At 46.8% G+C, this 20507-nt stretch overlaps 1 protein-coding gene across 1 annotated transcript in view; it reads right to left on the reverse strand.

Moving 5' to 3' along the window:
- Positions 1–200: 200 nt before the first annotated feature.
- Positions 201–20507, reverse strand: part of map2k7 (mitogen-activated protein kinase kinase 7) — a 110629-nt gene continuing 90322 nt past the window's right edge. The window contains exons 6-8 of the mRNA XM_085971393.1: positions 16902–16947; positions 14690–14823; positions 201–12007 (exon numbers count right to left, since the gene is read on the reverse strand). Coding sequence (XP_085827519.1) covers positions 11965–12007; positions 14690–14823; positions 16902–16947 — 223 coding nt within the window. The 3' untranslated portion in view covers positions 201–11964. The remainder of the gene's footprint in view (positions 12008–14689; positions 14824–16901; positions 16948–20507) is intronic.

The raw sequence follows: 20507 nt of genomic DNA on the forward strand, positions 1-20507 counted from the left end.
AAGCCTCTACAGATACTGTACCTAGTCCACATGTGCTCAATAAAAGTGTCTAGCAAAAGCTAGCTGTGTTCATAATAAGAATGTCTATTTATTAATGAACATAGAGGGGGATGCAGTAAATGTTGTAGTGGAGAGTCTGACTGCCTGCAGTCCTGCACTAATGAATAATATGCAGCAAAAAGAGAAACAGATCACGGTGCTGGGATGGAAAGTACATATTTTACTGGTGTTTACAATGCAAAGAGTTTAAAAATACAATCATTTAGGGTGTCCATAACACTAAGTTCATTGATTCACTTGCAAGTCCTTCGTCTAAAATGATTAAGTCTTTAAAATGTAGAATCGAATCGTTCCCGTGTAGGATTTTCTTTCTGATAATTTTCCTGGTCATGCATTGCGCCAAATGCAAATCTCTCTCCAGAAAGCACGTGCTTCAATTGTTGTTCTAAGGAATATGTGTAAAGAGGAGCTGGAGGATCAAGAGCTTGAAACCTGCTCATTTCAGCAACTACTGCAAAACCAAAGATATTTGCTGCTAGCTTGAAGCAATTCACGTGATTTGTACCCAGTGTTTGTTGATTAGAAGCACAGACGGCAGCCCGAGACTTGGAGCGTGCTGGGGGCAGTTCGAATCCACCCTGCTGCTCAGCACATTGGCAAATGCCAGCCTCAGCATCCACTGCTTTCCATTTGTAACTCAGAGGGCTGCACACTTCCATTGTGGAGGATCAGCCTTTTGCCATCCAGTAATCACATCGCAAATATTTGGGGTTTTGCAGTGTTTTGATCAGAACAGTTTTCTATTTAAAAAAAGACAATACAATGGAAAAACAAACATCAGACATCAAGATCGTCACCAGAATTAACATCATGTTTTGATGTAAAAATATTGCAATAAAAACGACAGAAATGATCATCTTTAAACATTTTTAACTTGATCCACCTTCCTGCTGCTCTCCCTCTCAGCCCCATGGACGAAGGGTTTTCAGTCTGGGTTAGAGGTACAAGACCAGGTGGAAGGAGAGTTAAAAATGTCTCATTAACTTGTAAAAGTCATTTGGCATACCGGGAAGCGGAGAGAGTGTGAGAGAGGTGAAGATGCATTTAGCGGAGAGTCGGAGCAGGCCATGTGGAGGGATACGGCAGACTTGCCAAGAATGCTTTCTTTGCTGACTGAGAACATGACCACTGGACCTGACCCTGCTGTCAGCCGAAGCCCGTACATGGAGTTATACTCCGACAACTGACAGGATTATTTGGGGATTTCAGTAAAAGGAAAGAAAAGGCAGTTAGTGGCATCATAACTGGGTGTTCTCCAGAGCGCATCAGGTACACTCCAGCTCCTTTACAGGTATATCTCCTCAGGAACTCCGCATCCTCTGGCACTGCACCCGAGTCACCATTGTGTGTGTGAACCTCGACTGCAGGCAAACCTGATCCTCTCTCCACCCAACATTCACACACACACACACATCCAGTATTGGGTGCTGGACAGCAATCAGGAGCAGGAACGCCAGTTTGTTTGTTCCCCTCCCCCCCGCACCCCCACCCCCACCCCGAGGACACTGAGACTAATTGTAGCATCCCCACTGCTACACTGGATCAAAGCCAAGAGCTTCCTAACATACAGCTCAGCTACTCCCTGGAAAACCATAATCCAGCTCTAAAGGAGACCATTCCACGGGCAAGATTGGGAAATGAACATGCAGTAACACGCGGTGACCAGGCTCTGCACCACGCGGTGACCAGGCTCTGTACCACACGGCACGCGGTGACCAGGCTCTGTACCACACGGCACGCGGTGACCAGGCTCTGCACCACGCGGTGACCAGGCTCTGCACCACGCGGTGACCAGGCTCTGTACCACACGGCACGCGGTGACCAGGCTCTGCACCACGCGGTGACCAGGCTCTGCACCACGCGGTGACCAGGCTCTGCACCACGCGGTGACCAGGCTCTGCACCACGCGGTGACCAGGCTCTGCACCACGCGGTGACCAGGCTCTGCACCACGCGGTGACCAGGCTCTGCACCACGCGGTGACCAGGCTCTGCACCACGGGGCACGCGGTGACCAGCAGTCACAATAGAGCAAGTCTGGTCTCCCTACCTAATGATCTTATGCAATATGTCCAAAAGGGAAAAATATAATACAATATATATAAAAAAAACAGAAACGCACAACTCAGACTTTTAGATTTGATGCACATACATTCTCTTAACAAACGGTAAATAGGCCGAACATCTTTCCTTAAACTTGGTTTACCAAAAGCAGATTAGTAGCTGGGGCCGAGCTTTGCTGTTTTACCGCCTCACACTGCCCTCCAGCTACATTGCAATGTCATTATTGGGGAGGTTGGACGTATTGTGTCTAAGTGCTGTGCTGCTGGTGGCGATGCCTCGTGAGCCAAGTGCGGGCCCTCCCACCACGGGACACAGAGGGCGGCTCCCTGTTGGCCTGCGACGGGGCTTCAATACAAAACACAGACAAGTGAATGAATCCATCTTTTAATCAGATGATAGGAGACAGAATATAGGGAGACTCACAATTACAGCAGGATTTGATCTCGCTCCTTGATGAGCTGAGCACCAAGAACTCTGTTTGTTGAGCTTTGTATCTCATTGGGCAAGGGGAGAATTAAAGGCTGCATAAATATGTAAACCAAGGAGAGAAAAACATGCCTGGTCTGCATCAGAGAGGAAGGAATCGGAAAAGCCAATGCCAGAATGAGCTCTTCTCAAAGTCCTGAGATAGTCCCAACATAATGGCATAAAATACAAAGGCGACAACTCCATCCACTCTCTGTACTAGTCACATGAAACACAAAATAAATAGAAATCTATTAGAGCTTTTTTAGATTTTTTTTTAAATAAAACATTATTCATGCAAGAGCCACATAATAAGCAATTTCCTACCATTCTAGTTTTTCCACATCCATGTGTAACAGTCTCATTCCTCGATCACCCATTATAACGAGCTACACAACTCAAGTGTCACTGTACAAGGCTTCAGAGGTCAGGGCTGGGCTACAGATGATTTGAAATCATTTACCCATTATCCCCCCAACCCCGATCCTTCAGGGCCCATCACAATCCAAAACATCCCCCTTTCTCGAGTCAACATAAGGGTCGTTTCTTGGCAGTAAGAGTAGGTGTGAAATCTGAAGCTGGGGAGAGAAAATGGGCGAGACGTCTGGACTAACTCATGGCAACTGCCGCTCCTCAGGGGGAAAGACTTGAATCAACATGATTCTCAGCAATCATCAATTGAGATGGGGGGAAAAGAGAGAGAAGAGGGGAGACGAGAGGGGGAGGGGAGGGGCGAGAGGGGGAGGAGGGCGAGAGGGGGAGGAGGGCGAGAGGGGGAGGAGGGCGAGAGGGGGAGGAGGGCGAGAGGGGAGGAGGGCGAGAGGGGAGGAGGGCGAGAGGGGAGGAGGGCGAGAGGGGGAGGAGGGCGAGAGGGGAGGAGGGCGAGAGGGGAGGAGGGCGAGAGGGGAGGAGGGCGAGAGGGGAGGAGGGCGAGAGGGGAGGAGGGCGAGAGGGGAGGAGGGCGAGAGGGGAGGGGAGGAGGGCGAGAGAGGAGGGGAGGAGGGCGAGAGGGGAGGGGAGGGAGGAGGGCGAGAGGGGAGGAGGGCGAGAGGGGAGGAGGGCGAGAGGGGGGGAGGGCGAGAGGGGGGGAGGGCGAGAGGGGAGGGGAGGAGGGCGAGAGGGGAGGGGAGGAGGGCGAGAGGGGAGGAGGGCGAGAGGGGAGGGGAGGAGGGCGAGAGGGGAGGAGGGCGAGAGGGGAGGAGGGCGAGAGGGGAGGAGGGCGAGAGGGGAGGAGGGCGAGGGGGGGAGGGCGAGAGGGGAGGAGGGCGAGAGGGGAGGGGAGGAGGGCGAGAGGGGAGGGGAGGAGGGCGAGAGGGGAGGGGAGGAGGGCGAGAGGGGAGGAGGGCGAGGTGGGGCGGGAGTTGTCTTGTCACCACCAGAGGGCAGGGTTAGGCAGTGCTGAACTGCTTCTACTGGTGATAGCCAGGGTCCCTGAAGATGTCCTTTGGACATTGTGGACAGCACTGTGCACGCTCGCTGCAACCTCCTCCTCTTCCCCACGCTTCGTTGATCCACCACAAAAAGGAAGAAAGGCTGGGTGAGCCCGAGCAGAATTTAATCCTTATTGGCCCAAATCTAGTGTTTAATCAACTCAGGCACCCAGCCCGTTGTAATGTGCCAACACCCGATCACTCTGACATTGTATCGTGACATCCCAACTGATAGCCCGACAAACATGGTGCCAATAATACAGAAAGGAGAAACAATTCTTACTTATAGCTGGTATTTTACAAATGAATACCTCTATTGCCTGACATGTGAAATGCGATTGGTCTATAGCATAGGACCTACTAAATACCCTGCAGTGATCTCACTACTCGCAACAAGAGAAATACTGGACCTGTCCCAACATAACACATCCCATAATAAGCCCTATAAATTAACATGCAATCGATATATTGTGAATTGCTAAATCCTACTTCTCTGGCCAATGTACTATATGTAATGCTCACTTTGGCTGTCTCTGTGTGATATGCATGCAATGTATAAGCCAACGGTGTGAACTTTGCAGTCAGACGTTAACTGCAGAGATTACAATAAAAACCTTGTTCAAAATTAAAACATAAAAAAATAAAAATGCAATAAAACTGCATTTTTTTGTTGTTTTTGAAGACATCCAACCGACCAATAGATTGAACCATTATGATTGATTTATTTCTTAGTATTGTGGCCGAGACTCCGCTCTGGGGGCACTTGGACACAGGCTACACACTGAGCACACTGCTGTTTGCATCTGGGAGGGAGCAGAGAGACTGCCTGCACTCCGAGAACACACACAATAAACCAAGGCACCGAGTGTGTGTGTGTGTGTGTGTGCATGTGGACAGCTAAAAAAAGCCAAATGCCAATTCACAAGCTGTGCAGTCAGCAGCTGCTTACACAGATGTGCACTCCAGCGGAAGAGGGCTAACCAACATTAACTCGTGCAAAGCTACAGCAAACCGGCAAGAAATGCGCCCGCAACAGTCCTGATTTCACAGCACACTGTTCTGGGGCGAGGGGAGGGGCTCAGAGACTGTGGGAGCTGAGGCTTTTTCAAAAGTGGTTTCCAGAATTCAAGGATGAATTCTCAGTGAAGTGATCAATCCTTCCCCTCTCGCTCCTCACCTGCCCCCTCCATTCTATCCAGACTTCAGGTGGGCAAAATAGTGCTTTTGAAGAAGGACCTAGCTGGGTCCATCATAAGGACTTCAAAAGCTGTCATGAGTAGTGGCCCTCTAGCGAGCCCCACCACCTATTTCAGGGCCAAGTTGAATCCCTCCAACTGCACCTTACACACTGCTGATCAAGGGGGAATAGGAATATAAGGAACAGGAGGAGGCCATTCAGCCCCTTGAGTCTGCTCCACCATTCAACTGGACCATGGCTGATCTGCATCTTAACTTAATTTTGCCGACGATGCTCCATATCCCTTACCGAACAAAAATCCATCAATCTCAGTCTTGAAAGCTCCAATTGACCCCCAGCATTTTGGGGGAGAGTGTTCCAAATTTCTACTACTTTTTGTGTCAAGAAGTGCTTCCTGATTTTGTTCAAATGGACAAATACAACTTCCCCGACGACATGGTTTCACTCCCTCGAAACGTATATTTGATATAAATATTGTGGTTGCAATATCCACCAGAATCATCAACATGAGCTTGCGTCTAATCAGAAGGTGGGATTTGACAAATTATTGGCCAGCTCGAAACACATTCAGTACCGAGGATTTCAAATTAAATAGAAACATTAGCAGTCTATTTCACCTCCGGTCCGGTCCGCCACACACTCACACACAGTCCACACAGCCATCGCCATTACCCACGACAAGGATCAAGGGGACTGACAGTCGACAACCCATCGGAAGGGATCAGCCTTTTGGGCTTGGAGTTGCACTGTAGTGCATAAACGCTTAGTGTGTCTGCACACTGATTACACGGTGCGATATTACCGTACACGTGCATTGTGTGCTATATTAGCATGTTTGTACACCAATATTGCACAAAGTCACTTTGAGGCTTTAGAGTTCAACATTGAAAGCCTTGCAGAGTCGCTGTGACAGTGAAATTGTTCGAGGTTTCTAGTTGGCCAGAATTCTCGTTGACACATACATGGCAGAGAACTCCAATCGAACAAACAGCTTTATAAGATGCAGCTTCCTGCTACAATCTGTTGTGGTCAATAAACCTGCCATTTTAAAGCAATACATTTCCCAATAAGATCAAAGCTTCTATCAGGTAATCATTTTCTTTGGTTTTTTTTCTGCTGATCTTATTAGGCCTAAACTACAAGATTTCTCTGAACTGGATTGAAAATGTTTCACGGATGGTTTAATCGCAAAAAGCCTCGAACTTCAGAAGCCAGTTAAAAACTTCCCTCCGGATTAGCGCAGCCCGAGAGTGTGCGGCACACAGCCAGCTCTTAGTGTGCTAACTTCAGGTGCAGGAAATATTCGCTCAGCATTTGTTTTTGATTCACGAGGGAGTGAAGTGATACGGGTTTGGGGTGGGAAAATGAACAATGACCCTGAAAGGGGGGGGGGGGGGGAAGTGTACTCCATGGGGCAAATGGTCTTCTCTCCCTCCCATGGCCGTGTGCTGACACCACATCAGCAAACACCTCTTGCTCTTGTAATATAGCTTTAATTGCAGAGGTGGGGGGGTGGGGGGGAGCTGAATGTTTGAAAATACATTTTAAATTCAAAACTGGCCTGTGCAAAGCAGTGTGAAGGGGAGACAGAAATATCAATAAAAATCACATGACCACCATATTTCCTTCGGCTATCCTCCTTAGTCTCGGCTCTCTTACCTTCTCACTTCCCCATACTCTCTCACATACCTTTCCCCCGATATATCAAGCAACAGAACTTAGTAATTAGAACGTTCTAAAGTGAAACATGGACTGCACAATCGACAGAACCTTTACTTGGACACTCTAGCCTCGTAACAAGGCTCTCACACCGAACGCCACCACAGGGACAGTTGCACTGAATCGCTAACCTAGTGGTAAATGTTGATGCTTTTACACAGAGCTGAGAAATCAGCTGTTGTATAACTTGCAGCTGCCCCTCAGTGCCTGCACACGGATGCTCTCATCAACGAGCAGAGACCACAAGCTCTTTCTCACCTCCGTATGAACAAGTTTGAACATTAAAAGCCTGCACGTTTCCAGATCACACACAGAGGGCTATCTCTGTACCAGCAAGCCCAGCACTGTTAAATGGACTGTTTAATAACACTCCGATTCATCTCAGGGCATTTGCACAACTTCTGACTGAATTCCCAATTCAGACAATGTGAAGAAACAGCATCATGAAAGGCAGACTGCTTCTGTTGGCACAGCAGATCAGAGGCTTCTGCTCGTTGGTGATTGGGCTTGGATTCCAGTCACTGATTTAATTGCTAATAGATGCCTTGATGTAATCAGAAGTTTGTGTGTTCCAAAAGGGCAATGGATAGAAAGTGATTTGATTGGACATGTCAGCAGTGGGAGCTGCACAGACAGAGATGCGTTTCGCTCTGTGTGCACGCGATCACGTCACTGAATTCTGGTTTTGTTTCACAGTCACATTGCATTTATATGAAAGTAAATATTGTTATTGGCTGGACATCTGACTTCAAAGGAGTGAAATGGGTTAGACCACAAACTGACTGCAGTTCTTCAGCTCCTGAGTTCTGGGATTTGGTCAGAGGATTGTATTGTGTAATTGTGTAATTGTATATTGTGTGGCCGACATTCCACACATCACAACTTCATTTCAAGTCAAGGTCAAGAGGGGCGGAGAGGATCAAACACAGGCGGAATTTTCTACTCCCAATATACAAAGACTTTACTCCGAGAGACCCATTAACTGATTATGAACTTTGCTTAACATGCAAATTCTTGCAGTCTTCATATTCCCATTTAAGTGTACAGGGAGTATTTAAGCTGCTTGAGCTGGTGAGGCACTTGTCCATATTCAATATCCATCCATTGCAAGAGAATGTGCACTGCAGCACAAGACAGCATTTAATCCAGTGTAGAGGTTACTGCAATATATGGTTGGTGTTAATCTTCAGGTTAGCCTGTTATTTAAAACTTAGAGCTTGCTGGTTGCGGGGGGGAGGGCAAAGTCAGCAATCAGCTTGTACAATATTGTAGCCATTTGTGCAAATGAAAGGGCTTTGGGTTGGTTCTCGCTGGCACGGCTACACACCACCTGCAGGGAAACCCCTCCACACCGGCTCACACTCCCATTATTCCTCCGCTGAAGATATAGCCAAATGCACAGGATTCTCAAAGGTCGATCTGAGACGGCAGTGTTTAAGAACTACTCTGTATGCAATCAACTGGCTACCTGGGAGCTCAGGCAGCTTGGAGAGTCATGTGCCATGGACTTAAATAGTACATCAGCATTAATTGGGATGTCTTGCAGTTACCTCCATCCGGATATTTCTGGGGTGTGTAAACTCGGTTTAAACTTGCACTTCAAGTTAAGAGTCCTGCAACAATTGTTGATAAAAGTTTGAATCCATGCTGAGCAGTCAGTGTTAAATATTACAATCATCGAATGGTTACAGCGCAGTAGGAGGCCATTCGGCCCATCAAGCCCATGCCAGCTCTCTGCAAGAGTACTTCAGCTAGTCCCACTCCCCCGCCCTTTCCCCGTAGCCCAGCAAATTGTTTTCCTTCAGGTCCTTATCCAATTCCTTTTTGAAAGCCACGATTGAGTCTGCCTCCACCAGCCTTTCAGGCAGTGCATTCCAGATCCGAACCACTCGCTGAGTAAAAAGGTTTTTCCTCATGTCGCCTTTGGTTCTTCTGCCAATCATCTTAAATCTGTGTCCTCTGGTTCTCGACCCTTCTGCCAATGGGAACAGTTCCTCTCTATCTACTCTGTCCAGACCCCTCCTGATTCTGAATATCTCTATCAAATCTCCTCTCAACCGTCTCTGCTCTAAGGAGACCAACCCCAGCTTCACAGACACACAGAATCACAGAAACCCCACAGCTTCTCCAGTCTATCCACGTAACTGAAGTCCCTCATCCCTGGAACCATTCTTGTAAATCTTTTCTGCACCCTCTGTAAGGCCTTCATACCCTTCCTAAAATGCGGTGCCCAGAATTGGACACAATACTCCAGTTGAGGTCGAACCAGTGTTTTATAAAGGTTCATCATAACTTCCTTGCTTTTGTATTCTCTGCTTCTATTTATGAAGCCCAGGATCCCGTATGCTTTTTAATCGCTTTCTCAACCTGCCCTGCCACCTTCAATGATTTGTGCACATATACCCCCAGGTCTCTCTGTTCATGCACCCCCTCTAGGATTGTACCCTTTAGTTTATATTGCCTCTCCTCGTTCTTCCTACCAAAATGTATCACTTCACACTTTTCTGCGTTAAATTCCATCTGCCACGTGTCCGCCCATTTCACCAGCCTGTATGTCTTCCTGAAGTCTATCACTCTCCTCCTCACTGTTCACTATACTTCCAGGTTTTGTGTCCTGTACTCCCACATCCAAGTCATTAATATATATAATCAAGAAAAATAGGGACAATTGTTGAACATTGCCTTTGTGTTCTTGGCTTAAGGGTAGGGGCAGCCTTGCAGTTTTCAAACCCCCTGTACTCCAGGAGCTACAAAGTACGGAGCTATTCCACCGTGACACTACAGTATCTGTTAGGTGCAGCCTGACCTTTACACACATGCTGTACAGGCCCTGATGCCGCAATCTATTCTAGGCTGTTAGTTGGGCCAAATGGTCTTTTTTTGTTGCTAAATTGGTTTCCATCTTTCGATATTACCTCCGGTACTGGAATACAGAACCTCATGCCTCATCACCATGACTCATACCACTGTCAGAAGAACAAGGGTTGGACTGAGGAACCCATTACCCAGCTACATCAACTTGTGGTGCCATTCTGAAGGCACACTGCTCATTATGCACGGACTTCTCAGCTTTTCCACCGGGTATTTGTGTCTCCAAGCTCGATATCATATGCTGTGCAATCACATACGTGAGGAAGGATCTTTGCTGCCTTCGGCAGTGCCTGCTTCTCAGTCTTGCAAAAGACCAGAGTGCATCATCAGAGCACAGATTGGCCTACCGAGTGTCAGCTGTGGCTCAGTGGGCAGCACTCTCGCCCTCTGAGTCAGAAGGTCGTGAGTTCAAGTCCCGCTCCAGAGACTTGAGCACAAAAATCTAGACTGACACTCCAGTGCAGTACTGAGGGAGTGCTGCACTGTCACAGGTACTGTCTTTCAGATGAGACGTTAAACCAAGGCCCGTCTGCTCTCTCAGGTGGATGTAAACGATCCCACAGCACTATTTTGAAGAAAAGCTGGGGAGTTCTCCCCGGTGTCCTGGCCAATATTAATCCTTCAACCAACAGCACTAAAACAGATTATCTGGCCATTATCATATTGCTATTTGTGGGAGCTTGCTGTGCACAAATTGACTGCCACATTACAACAGTGGCTACACTCCAAAAAGTAGTTCATTGGCTGCAAAGCGCTTTGGGACGTCCTGAGGTAGCGAAAGGTGCTATATAAATGCAAGTCTTTCTTTCTTTCTTCTTCTTTCTTCCTTTCACACTCCTGAACTGCAATTGTGCCAAGTCGCATTGGATCCTGAGAGGTGAGTAATGACAGACACACTGAACGATGTGTTTCTTCCAGTTGTTGGCCATTTGAAGGGTGTTCTTCAGTAGTGCATTAAACAGGTGTGTTCAGGCAGTCTTGGGTTAGTCACTCAGACCAGAAATCCCAGTTTCTGGTGCACAGATGATACATCTGAGGGTTTTCAGAGAAAGGGAACCTGTTGGTTCACTGGACTTCATAAGTAATCTATCGGACAGCCTGGCAATGGGATATGGTCCTATTTATCAAAGCATATTCATTCTCTTTACTGCTAATCTGGATCATCCAATATTCAAAGCCATGTTTAAAAGCCAAGTGGAGAGGATTACAAGGCAGAAGTGGATCGATCCCACAGCTTGATGGATTTGTTGAAGTGCTGGTGCAGGAATATTCAAAGTTATTCTGAACACATTAGAAAAAAGCGCTGAATTCCTAGTTTCCAGAGCATCACAACTGGATTCAGAGAAATTCCATTCCCAACTCTTGATATCATTCAGTGCAGTCTTTGTGCGAATCACAGAATGTTTTGTATCCAAGTGACTGTGAAGTAAATGGTTTCTACAGCTGTGCTAGTTGCATCAGTCTGTTGTCCCTCATGCATCAGGACCTGATATTTGCCAAAAGTCCAAGACATTCTGAGCACAGTCACCGTCCAACTCTTCACATCCCATCTGCAGTTTCCAGACCAGGTATTTTAAATAAACTGTAGCTGTATATCTGAACATAAGAAATAGGAGCAGGAGTCGGCCATTCAAGCCTGCTCCGCCATTCAATAAGATCATGGCTGATCACCGACCTCAACTCCACCTTCCCGCGCTATCCAATATCCCTTGGTTCCCTTAGTATCCAAAAATCTCTGTCTTGAATCGGCTCAACGACTGAGCCTCCACAGCCCTCTGGGGCGGAGAATTCCAAAGATTCACCACCCTCCGAGTGAAAATATTCCTCCTCATCTCAGTCCTAAATGGCCGACCCCGTACTCTGAGACTGTGACCCCTGGTTCTAGACTCCCCAGCCAGGGGGAACATGCTCCCTGCATCTACCCTGTCAAGCCCTGTAAAAATTTTATACGTTTTGATGAGATCACCTCTTATTCTTCTAAACTCTAGAGAATATAGCCCTATTTAACTAGATTGTTGAGTATGTTGTCACCACAAGTAAACACAATACTTATTTGTTTCTGAAACTATATTCAAGAGGCATTCCTTTATTTTTAACTTATTCTTCATTTCTATCTGCTCCCAGGAATAAATCCATTCCAGCAATAACATTTCTAGGCTTTACTCTTCAGCCTGCTTTGGAACACAAGCCCATATGGGTAATCTAGAGAAAGATTAAACAGATGTGCTGTTACTGTGTACCCCAGACAATGAAAACTCCCAACACATTACAAATAGCGACCTTCGCCATTGTTAACCTTTCAAAAACCTTACAAATTCACATCCTGCCCTCTGTCTATCTTCTGCTTTCACTCGTCCCTCTAACCAAAACCCTCAGCCCCAGTATACACTCACCGGGCCTCCCAGTTCGAAACTAAATGCACAGGCTTTTGCTCCTTCCAAATTATATCCAAATTGAAGTTAGATTTTTCAGCTTCCCCCAAAACAGTAGGAATTATACTTTCTAGTTAGAAAGAGGTGGTTGGGCCCCGAGGAAAGCAGACATTGTTCAAATGCTCTAGCGTTTATTTTATTTCTCTTAAAAAATATATAGATATATATATATATAAATAAAAATAATCACATTATTTGGTGAAGCAACCTTAATCCCCAAGTGTGGACTAAAGATTGGATCTAGAAAATTACAACAGGATTGAGTGTGCCGGGAACCGAATGTTAAAGCAGAGTGGCTCTGCTTACACTGAAGCAGCGTGCAAAAAAGACCGTGATTCAGAACAACTGATGAAGATGGGTTGATTTCATCAATAGGGATGCACTCCAGGTTGGGATCCTTGCCCACCAGGAACGTCACGGGGAAATCCTGGGCGCTCGCCCACGATTCCCTGACTAGCTGGTGGGGCTCCACACTGGGAGCCCGATTTCAGCCTAATGTGTAGAGGCCGCTTTGGGAAGGATACGGACAGGCATGATCTGTAATGCAAATCTCCAACTCAGAAACAGCTGCAACCCTTGGACAGCTTGAGTGTAAAATCAAGATAAGTGACTTGATTGGTTTGATATTGCAACCAATTGAAGCTAGTTCCTGAAATCAGTACTTCGGCAGCAAGATTGGCGTTGAATGTGCCAGCATCAGCTGCTTTCAACGCTCAGGAACAGGCAATTTAATTTAAAAATAACTAAGCCTCAAAGCACAAAAAAGGATCTCGCTGCAATGCCAGCTCTGTCGTGTGCCCAGTTCGCCCTGTGTCAGTGCTCATGGAATGGCGCAGTGCCAATATAACCCTGTGTGACAGGCAATCCATTCCAGGGCACAAACCCTCCCCTTACCTGCCCTACACCAACCTCGAGTTTCAGCACACCCCATAACAGAGGCTTCAGTACCAGAGAGAGTTAGAAACCAGGGACAGCCCATCAACCTGCAGGTACTACTGTCCAAACTAGGCACCATCCAGACGGGCCATGGCTGGGACCTGGTCTGACTGCTGTGTAAAGCTTCATTCGCAGGTGCAAAACATCCTCTAGCTGATGCTGCAAGCAGTTGGGAACCAGTAAGAAACCGAACTGATCAGCTGTAGTGTATCCTGGCAGTAAATATATTAGAGGCAAGTGCAGAGAAAGCACAAGCATAGGTTTGTTAGGATTCAGAATCATTCCCTATACTTTCTCCCAGTTTAAAAAAAAAGTCACCCATTGGGCTTGACGCATCGTGCATCAGCAACCCCGAGGCAGGCCAGTGGCAACTGGGACACTGGCATAAATCACCCGAATTGCACTGGCACCCGTATGTACAGTATCAACTATGCAGGTTTTAAAAAAAAAGAGGGATTTCAGGCTGCACCCACTCAGCCTCCTCCTCTGCCCACCGGGGCCTCCTCCTCTGCCCACCGGGGCCCCCGCCCCTGCCCACCGGGGCCCCCGCCCCTGCCCACCGGGGCCTCCGCCCCTGCCCACCGGGGCCTCCGCCCCTGCCCACCGGGGCCTCCGCCCCTGCCCACCGGGGCCTCCGCCTCTGCCCACCGGGGCCTCCGCCTCTGCCCACCGGGGCCTCCGCCTCTGCCCACCGGGGCCTCCTCCCCATCTCACGGAAACCGTTCATCCTCTGCCCACGGAGGCCGTTTACTAAACCTTTGATCACCCAGTCAGTGAGCCCACAGTGCTGGCACTGGGCGTGCATCATCACACACCGCATCAAAACAACCAACAACAAAAAAAATACCCAAGCAAACTGGTTTGGTATATTCTGCCAGACTTTCACTGCAAAGAGTAATTCTGCAAGCCCGTCTGATCTGAACCCTTTCCAAAAAGGCTTTAAAAGTCACTGTTTGAAATAAAATAAAGCAGCAGTTTCTCATGCGTTTGAAACACACTAGACTATTGTAATAACACAGGTGCCTGCACACTAATACATCCAGAGTTCACATCAGCTACACTTTCATATTTAATAAATTAGGTAAAATCCTTTTCTTTCTTTTTTTGATCACAGTGCATAACCCGGTAATATTTAAACACTATATAAAGTTGCAATTCCTCTGCAGCGTGCAATGACCATCTATCCTGTGAGGAGAGGTTAATGGGGGAGGGCAGAGGTTCACGGCAGAGTGTCAGCTTTTCACAGTAACAGTGAGACAAACCCTCAGTCCAAGATGTGGTCTGCAACACCTTTCCTCATTTACTCTCTACTGACGAGAAGACTGAAAATATCTTCAAACACACAACAACCCAGACTCCTGGGTCAATTAAAAAGAACACAACACTGGACAGAAAGACCATGGATAGGCTATGTACAATTCATCGGCCTCAGGAGCTTTGCCTGATGATGTGGGCGTTGGTGGTGACTTGCCGCCTCTCCCTCCCCCGCACGTCCATTTGCCGCTCTGCTGGCTACCTGGAGAAGATGGGGAGGTGCTGTTGGCTGAGGATACTGCTCGAGCGTGGAGATTCGGTCTTTGCCATGACTTCTTTAAACCACGAAGCCACATCCACCTCTAGCGTCTCGTAGCGTTTGATGAAATTATGTTCCTGCAGTGAGAGAAGAGGAGGGTGTTAATGTCGCCCAGCCAAGCACACAGAGAGCATTAGGACAAGATAAAGCCCCAACACCTCAAGTCTCTTCATAACTGCAAACCCTATCCTGGATAACATCCCTGTGGATCTGCACTACAACATTCCCATTGCTTTGCCATCCTTCCTATAGCACAAAACTGCAACTGTGGCCCAACTAAGGTCTTGGAGCAGTTCAACACGAGTGCCTTCCTTTGTATTCGATTCCTGTAGATACAAAGCCAAGAATTCGGTTTGCCTTTTAAGGTCTGATCTACTCTCAGTCACACCTTTAATGATGTGCGTATCTACACAGCAAGGTCCCTCTGCTCCATTTAACATTTCACCATTTAAGGTGCATTTCCTTTCCCTGTTCTTGCTTCTAAAATGTTTACTCACATTTTCCTACACCTGTCCTTACCCACCCACCCTGCCAGCCAGTCTCTCTCAATCTGTCATATCCCCAATCTGGTGTCATCAACAAACTTCAATATTCTCTCAAGTCCCAAGTCCAGATAATTGATGCGTATATAGTGAGTTGGGACAGTCCCAACAAAGGCCCTGGTGGAACATCACTCACATGTTCCCAGTCCCAGAAACGTCCTTCACCCGACCCTTTGCTTTCTGCCTCCCAGCTAGTTCGATATAAGAGGACACGGCCCCTCAGTTCCAGGTGCCGGTATCTTTTCCCAAAGTCTTGTACCTGATAAAGTATCAAATGCTTTTGAAAATCCATAAACACCACATCTGCTGCATTTCCTTTCCTCTTGTTATTTCTTCAAAAAATGTGATTAGTTTGGTCAAGAGTGATCTTCCTTTTAGAGGTCCATGGGATTGGCCCTGATTTACTCACGTTTCTCCCAGTATTTCAGTTTACCAACTGAAGTGAGACTAACTGGACTAAAGTTCCCTGGTTTGTCCCCGTCTATATTATTTTGAACAGAAGGGTCCCATTTCCCCCTCTCCACTTCTCTGGCACAATTCCCCGTTCACAGAACTTTGAAAACTTATAATCAGAGCGTTCAGAATTTCTGTCCCAGCTTCCCCAGGATCCTTGTCGGTCAGTCAGGTCCTTGGGTTTCAGTAAGTTCTTTAGTACCATCTCTTTTTGAATAATAATCTCCATTATCTGTCTTACACCCTCCACTGCGGGTTGTACAGTCCCAAAATTCACCCATCCGTCAGGCTCATGTAAAGTCCTAATTCAGTAACTCTGCCGCTCCCTCACTCGCACTACCTCCATCTCTTAGTGACCCAACCCCACACTGTCTATCCTCTCCCTCCCAATGTGTATAAAAAGCCTTTTACTGCCCTTTATGTTTTAGCTATTTTTCTCTTGTACGCTCTCAGTCTTTCTAATCTCTCTCTCTGCAACTTTCCTATATTCTCCATATTTGGCCCAATGCTCTTCACGGTCAGTCCTGAGAATGCTAAATGCTCATTTTTTAGTTTCAAATATGATCAAATCTTCCATCCACGGGTCCCCAGTTGTTGACACACTCCCCATTTCTCTTCCTGGAATATGTTTATTTTGTATCCTTGCCATCCCCTGTTTAAATATTTCCCTTTGTTGATCTAGTTTCCAGTCACCAATTTGTCCTTCCATTTAATGTGGGGAAGGTCCTTTTTATTGATTTTCCCCAGCCAAGTATCCTAGTCCTTGACTTTCGTTTTCTATTCTTACACTGAAGCTAGTTACATTGAGATCACTACTTCCTAAATGTGACCTACTTCCTCCACGCCATTACCCAGAACCAGGACAAGTCGTGTTCCTTCCCTTGCTGGAGTAGTAACAAACTTACTGAGAAAACAGTCCTGGACACACTGCAACTGTGAAGAACGCAGGATGCCAACAGAACTGCTGGAGTGAAATGCAGACTGGGCGCTCGCTGCTCACGATATCTCGTACAGCGAGTGCTTGGAGCTGGACCACTCCCAACAAACTCCAGTCCTGTGTGTTTTTCAGAACATGAACAAGTGGTGGGAAAGGGACACTGGAGAAGTGGTGTATTAAACGCAAGCTGTTCCCATTAAACCATCACACTCGGAATACTTACAAGCAATTTGTTGTATTTTGGTCTCTTCCTGTGATCCTTTGTAAGGCTAATGGGACAAGAAAGGAGAAAGATATTAGAAGATAAACTAACATTAAAAACATACAATACCTGCGGCTGACCTTTCAAATCCAAATCCATTCCAGCTTGGGGTGAGTTTCTGTCTGTTGGAATGAATTTGGACACTCTCAACCTAGCTCTTGGTGGACTTGGGTCACAGCACAGGAGCCGGACCCCCCAGGTGGTGAGTTCAGGATAGCTCTCCAGCCACGTGCTAGAATGGTGACGGGCAGGATTAGGGGAATCAATCCATGGCTGAAGGAGAGGTGCCTGGAAGAATGATTCCACTTCGCTGGGCACTGGCACCAGTTCTGAGATGGATTGGAGCTATTCTGCGAGGACAGGCGACATCTGAGCAGGGAGCAAGGGAATGTACTGGGAAAACTGTTAGATAGGAATGTAATGAGCATTTCAACTAGGAAGGGCGGGGAACTGGGGAAATAAAACCGACCTGGGTCAGCTAATAGAGAAAGGAGAAATAGGGGAGAATAATATTCATGCAGAAAACAATTCAGCTAGAGGGACGTGAAGTAGTGGCATAAAATCAAATGGATGCGTTATAAATAGGGAAAAGACTGAAGCAAGATTAGGGGGTACCATAGACAACACCAGGGGAAAATGAGCGGTGTTTACAAAAAAAAGCAAAACAAAAGGTTAAAACACAGGTATTGCACTGTGGGAAATAAACTGGGGGTGTTGGAAGCAATTACCTTACAGGAAGATCAGGACTTAACAGCATTAACAAAAACTGCACTGGCAATTAGACAAGAATGGATAATAAACAATCAGGATATAATATATATAGGAGGGATAGAAAGATGAGACAGGAGGTGGAGTGGTAAATATTGGGGAAAGAGGGAATACAGGCTGTAGAGAGGAGCGATGTAGACAGGGCAGGGGGCAGACAGCGTCAGTATGGTTGGAGTTCAAAGATAAAAAGGGCTTGTTCCAGTAGTTGGGTTGTGTTACAGATCTCCCATTGCGAGGAGGGAATGGAAGAGGAAATCCGCAATCAGATAAGAGAGAGGAGTCGGAGCAACGAAATTCGTGTTCTGGGAGATTTTATCCACTATCAATTGGGACAGAGGGGGAATGGGATTCCTGCAAAGTGTACAGGACTCCTTCCTCAAGCACGGTGTCAGTCAGCCTACAAGGGTGGGGGTGTTGCTGGATCTGGTTATGAGCAATGAAATAGATCGGGCAGAGCTAACTGTGGGTGAGCACCTTGGGAGTAATGAGCACAATATGGAGAGGTTTAAGATCCAACTAGAACGGGAACAGGTCAGTCCACAAACTGGACCAGATTGGACTGGGGCAGATCTGAGAGCGATGAGGAGTGAGCTTGCTGAGGGGAGGTGGGGGAAGAAACTGTGCAGCAACAGTGGGGTGTTTAAAAAAACCAGAATAAGTATATTCCATTAAAAAAGAAAACCACTCGTAGGTTTAGGATGCTATGGATAAATAAAGAGGTTAGAAAGCAATTAAAATGGAAGAAGAGGCTTATGAGGACGATAGGAATAATAATGGACAAACTAAAGGAGAATGAGAAAATGAAAGATGTTGAGAGACCTGGCAGACTGGTGAGAAAAGTAAAAGCCCATGGGATCCAAGGGAAAGTGACAAGTGGGATCCAAAATTGGTCTAGTGGCAGGAAGCAGAGGGTGATGGTCGACAGGTGTTTTTTTGACTGGAAGGCTGTTTCCAGTGGGGTTCCGCAGGGCTCAGTACTGGGTCCCTTACTTTTTGTGGTATATATATCAATGATTTAGACTTCAATGTAGGGGGCATGATTAAGAAGCTTGCAGATGATACAAAAATTGGACGTGTAGTGAGGAAGAAAGCTGCAGACTGCAGGAAGATATCAGTGGACTGGTCAGGTGGCCAGAATGATGGCAAATGGAATTCAATCCCGAGAAGTGTGAGGTAATGCATTTGGGGAGGGCTAACAAGGAAAGGGAATACACAATAAATGGTCGGACACTGAGAAGTGTAGAGGAACAGAGAGACCTTGGAGTGCATGTCCACAGGACCCTGACAGTAGCAGGGCAGTTAGATTAGGTGGCTAAGGAGGCATACAGGATACTTGCCTTTATTAGCCGAGGCACAGAATATAAGAGCAGGGAGGTTAAGCTTGAACTGTATAAAACACTAGTTAGGCCACAGCTAGAGTACTGCGTGCAGTTCTGGTCACCACATTGCACTAGAGAGGGTACAAAGGAGATTTACGAGGATGTTGCCAGGACTGGGGAATTTTAGCTATGAGGAAAGATTGGATAGGCTGGGGTTGTTTTCTTTGGAACAGAGAAGGCCGAGGGGAGATTTAACTGAGGTGTATAAAATTATGAGGGGCCTAGTGGATAGAAAGGACCTATTTCCCTTAGCAGAGAGGTCAATAACCAGGGGGCATAGGTCTGAAGTAATTGGTAGATAGAGGGGAGTGGAGGAGAACCTTTTTCATCCAGAGGGTGGTGGGGGTCTGGAACTCACTGCCTGAAAGGTTTAAAAAGTGCTTGGATGTGCACTTGAAGTGCCGTAACCTGCAGGGCTACGGACCGAGAGCTGGAAAGTGGGATTAGGCTGGAGAGTTCTTTATCAGCCGGCACGGACACGATGGGCCGAATGGCCCCCTTCTGAACCGTAAATTTCTATGATTCTATGAGAGTGAGATAAGAAAAACCAAGAGGGAATATGAGGAAAAGATTTAAAAAAAAATCAAAAATAATAAAGTATTTTATAAGCCTATCAGCAAAAAGAGAATTGTTCAAAGCGAGGGGGGACCCGAAAAGATTGTCAACTTGTGGATGATCAAAAAATGGCGGGGGTATTTAATAAGTACTTCCTATCGGCTTTTACTAAAGCGTGGGATGTCGGAGAGGAGGGGAGTCCTTCAGTGGCTGAATGTGAGACAAGTGATATTGTATGGGTAAAAGTAAAGTTTGTGCTAAATTAAGTTAAGCTGAAGGAAGACAAAGCAGTAAAGTGTGATGGGCTACATCCTGGGGTCCTGAGAAAGGACATTGCAGAAGCTGTAGAAATGATATTTCTGGCTCCAGAGTGTGGTCGTGGGCCGGAGGATCGGAGAGTGGCCACTGTAGAGCCCCCATTTTTATAAAGAGAGACAGAGGTCATCTGAATAATTACAGGTTGGTTAGTGGGAAGGAGAACGAGTTTTTTAAAATTAAGCATGAAATTATCATGTACCCAGATACAGATAAAATAGTTTAGATGCAGCCTGCATGGATTTAAAGAGGGAATGTGCTCAACAAACCTCATAAAATTCTTTGTGAAGGTAACAGGCATTGTAGATGGGAAATCACAGAATCACAGAAACCCCACAATGCAGATAGAGGCCATTTCGGCCCATCGAGCCTGCACCGACACATGTCCCACCCGATCCCCGTAACCCCTACACCAACACATATCCCACCCTATCCTATCCTTGTAACCCCACATATTTAATCCCCCTAACACTAAGGGTCAATTTTATCATAGCCAATCAACCTAACCCGCACATCTTTGGACTGTGGGAGGAAACCGAAGCACCCGGAG

Source organism: Somniosus microcephalus, chromosome 31, assembly GCF_052327205.1.
Source record: "Somniosus microcephalus isolate GS21.2 chromosome 31, FLI_Smic_1.0, whole genome shotgun sequence".
NCBI lineage: Eukaryota > Metazoa > Chordata > Chondrichthyes > Squaliformes > Somniosidae > Somniosus > Somniosus microcephalus.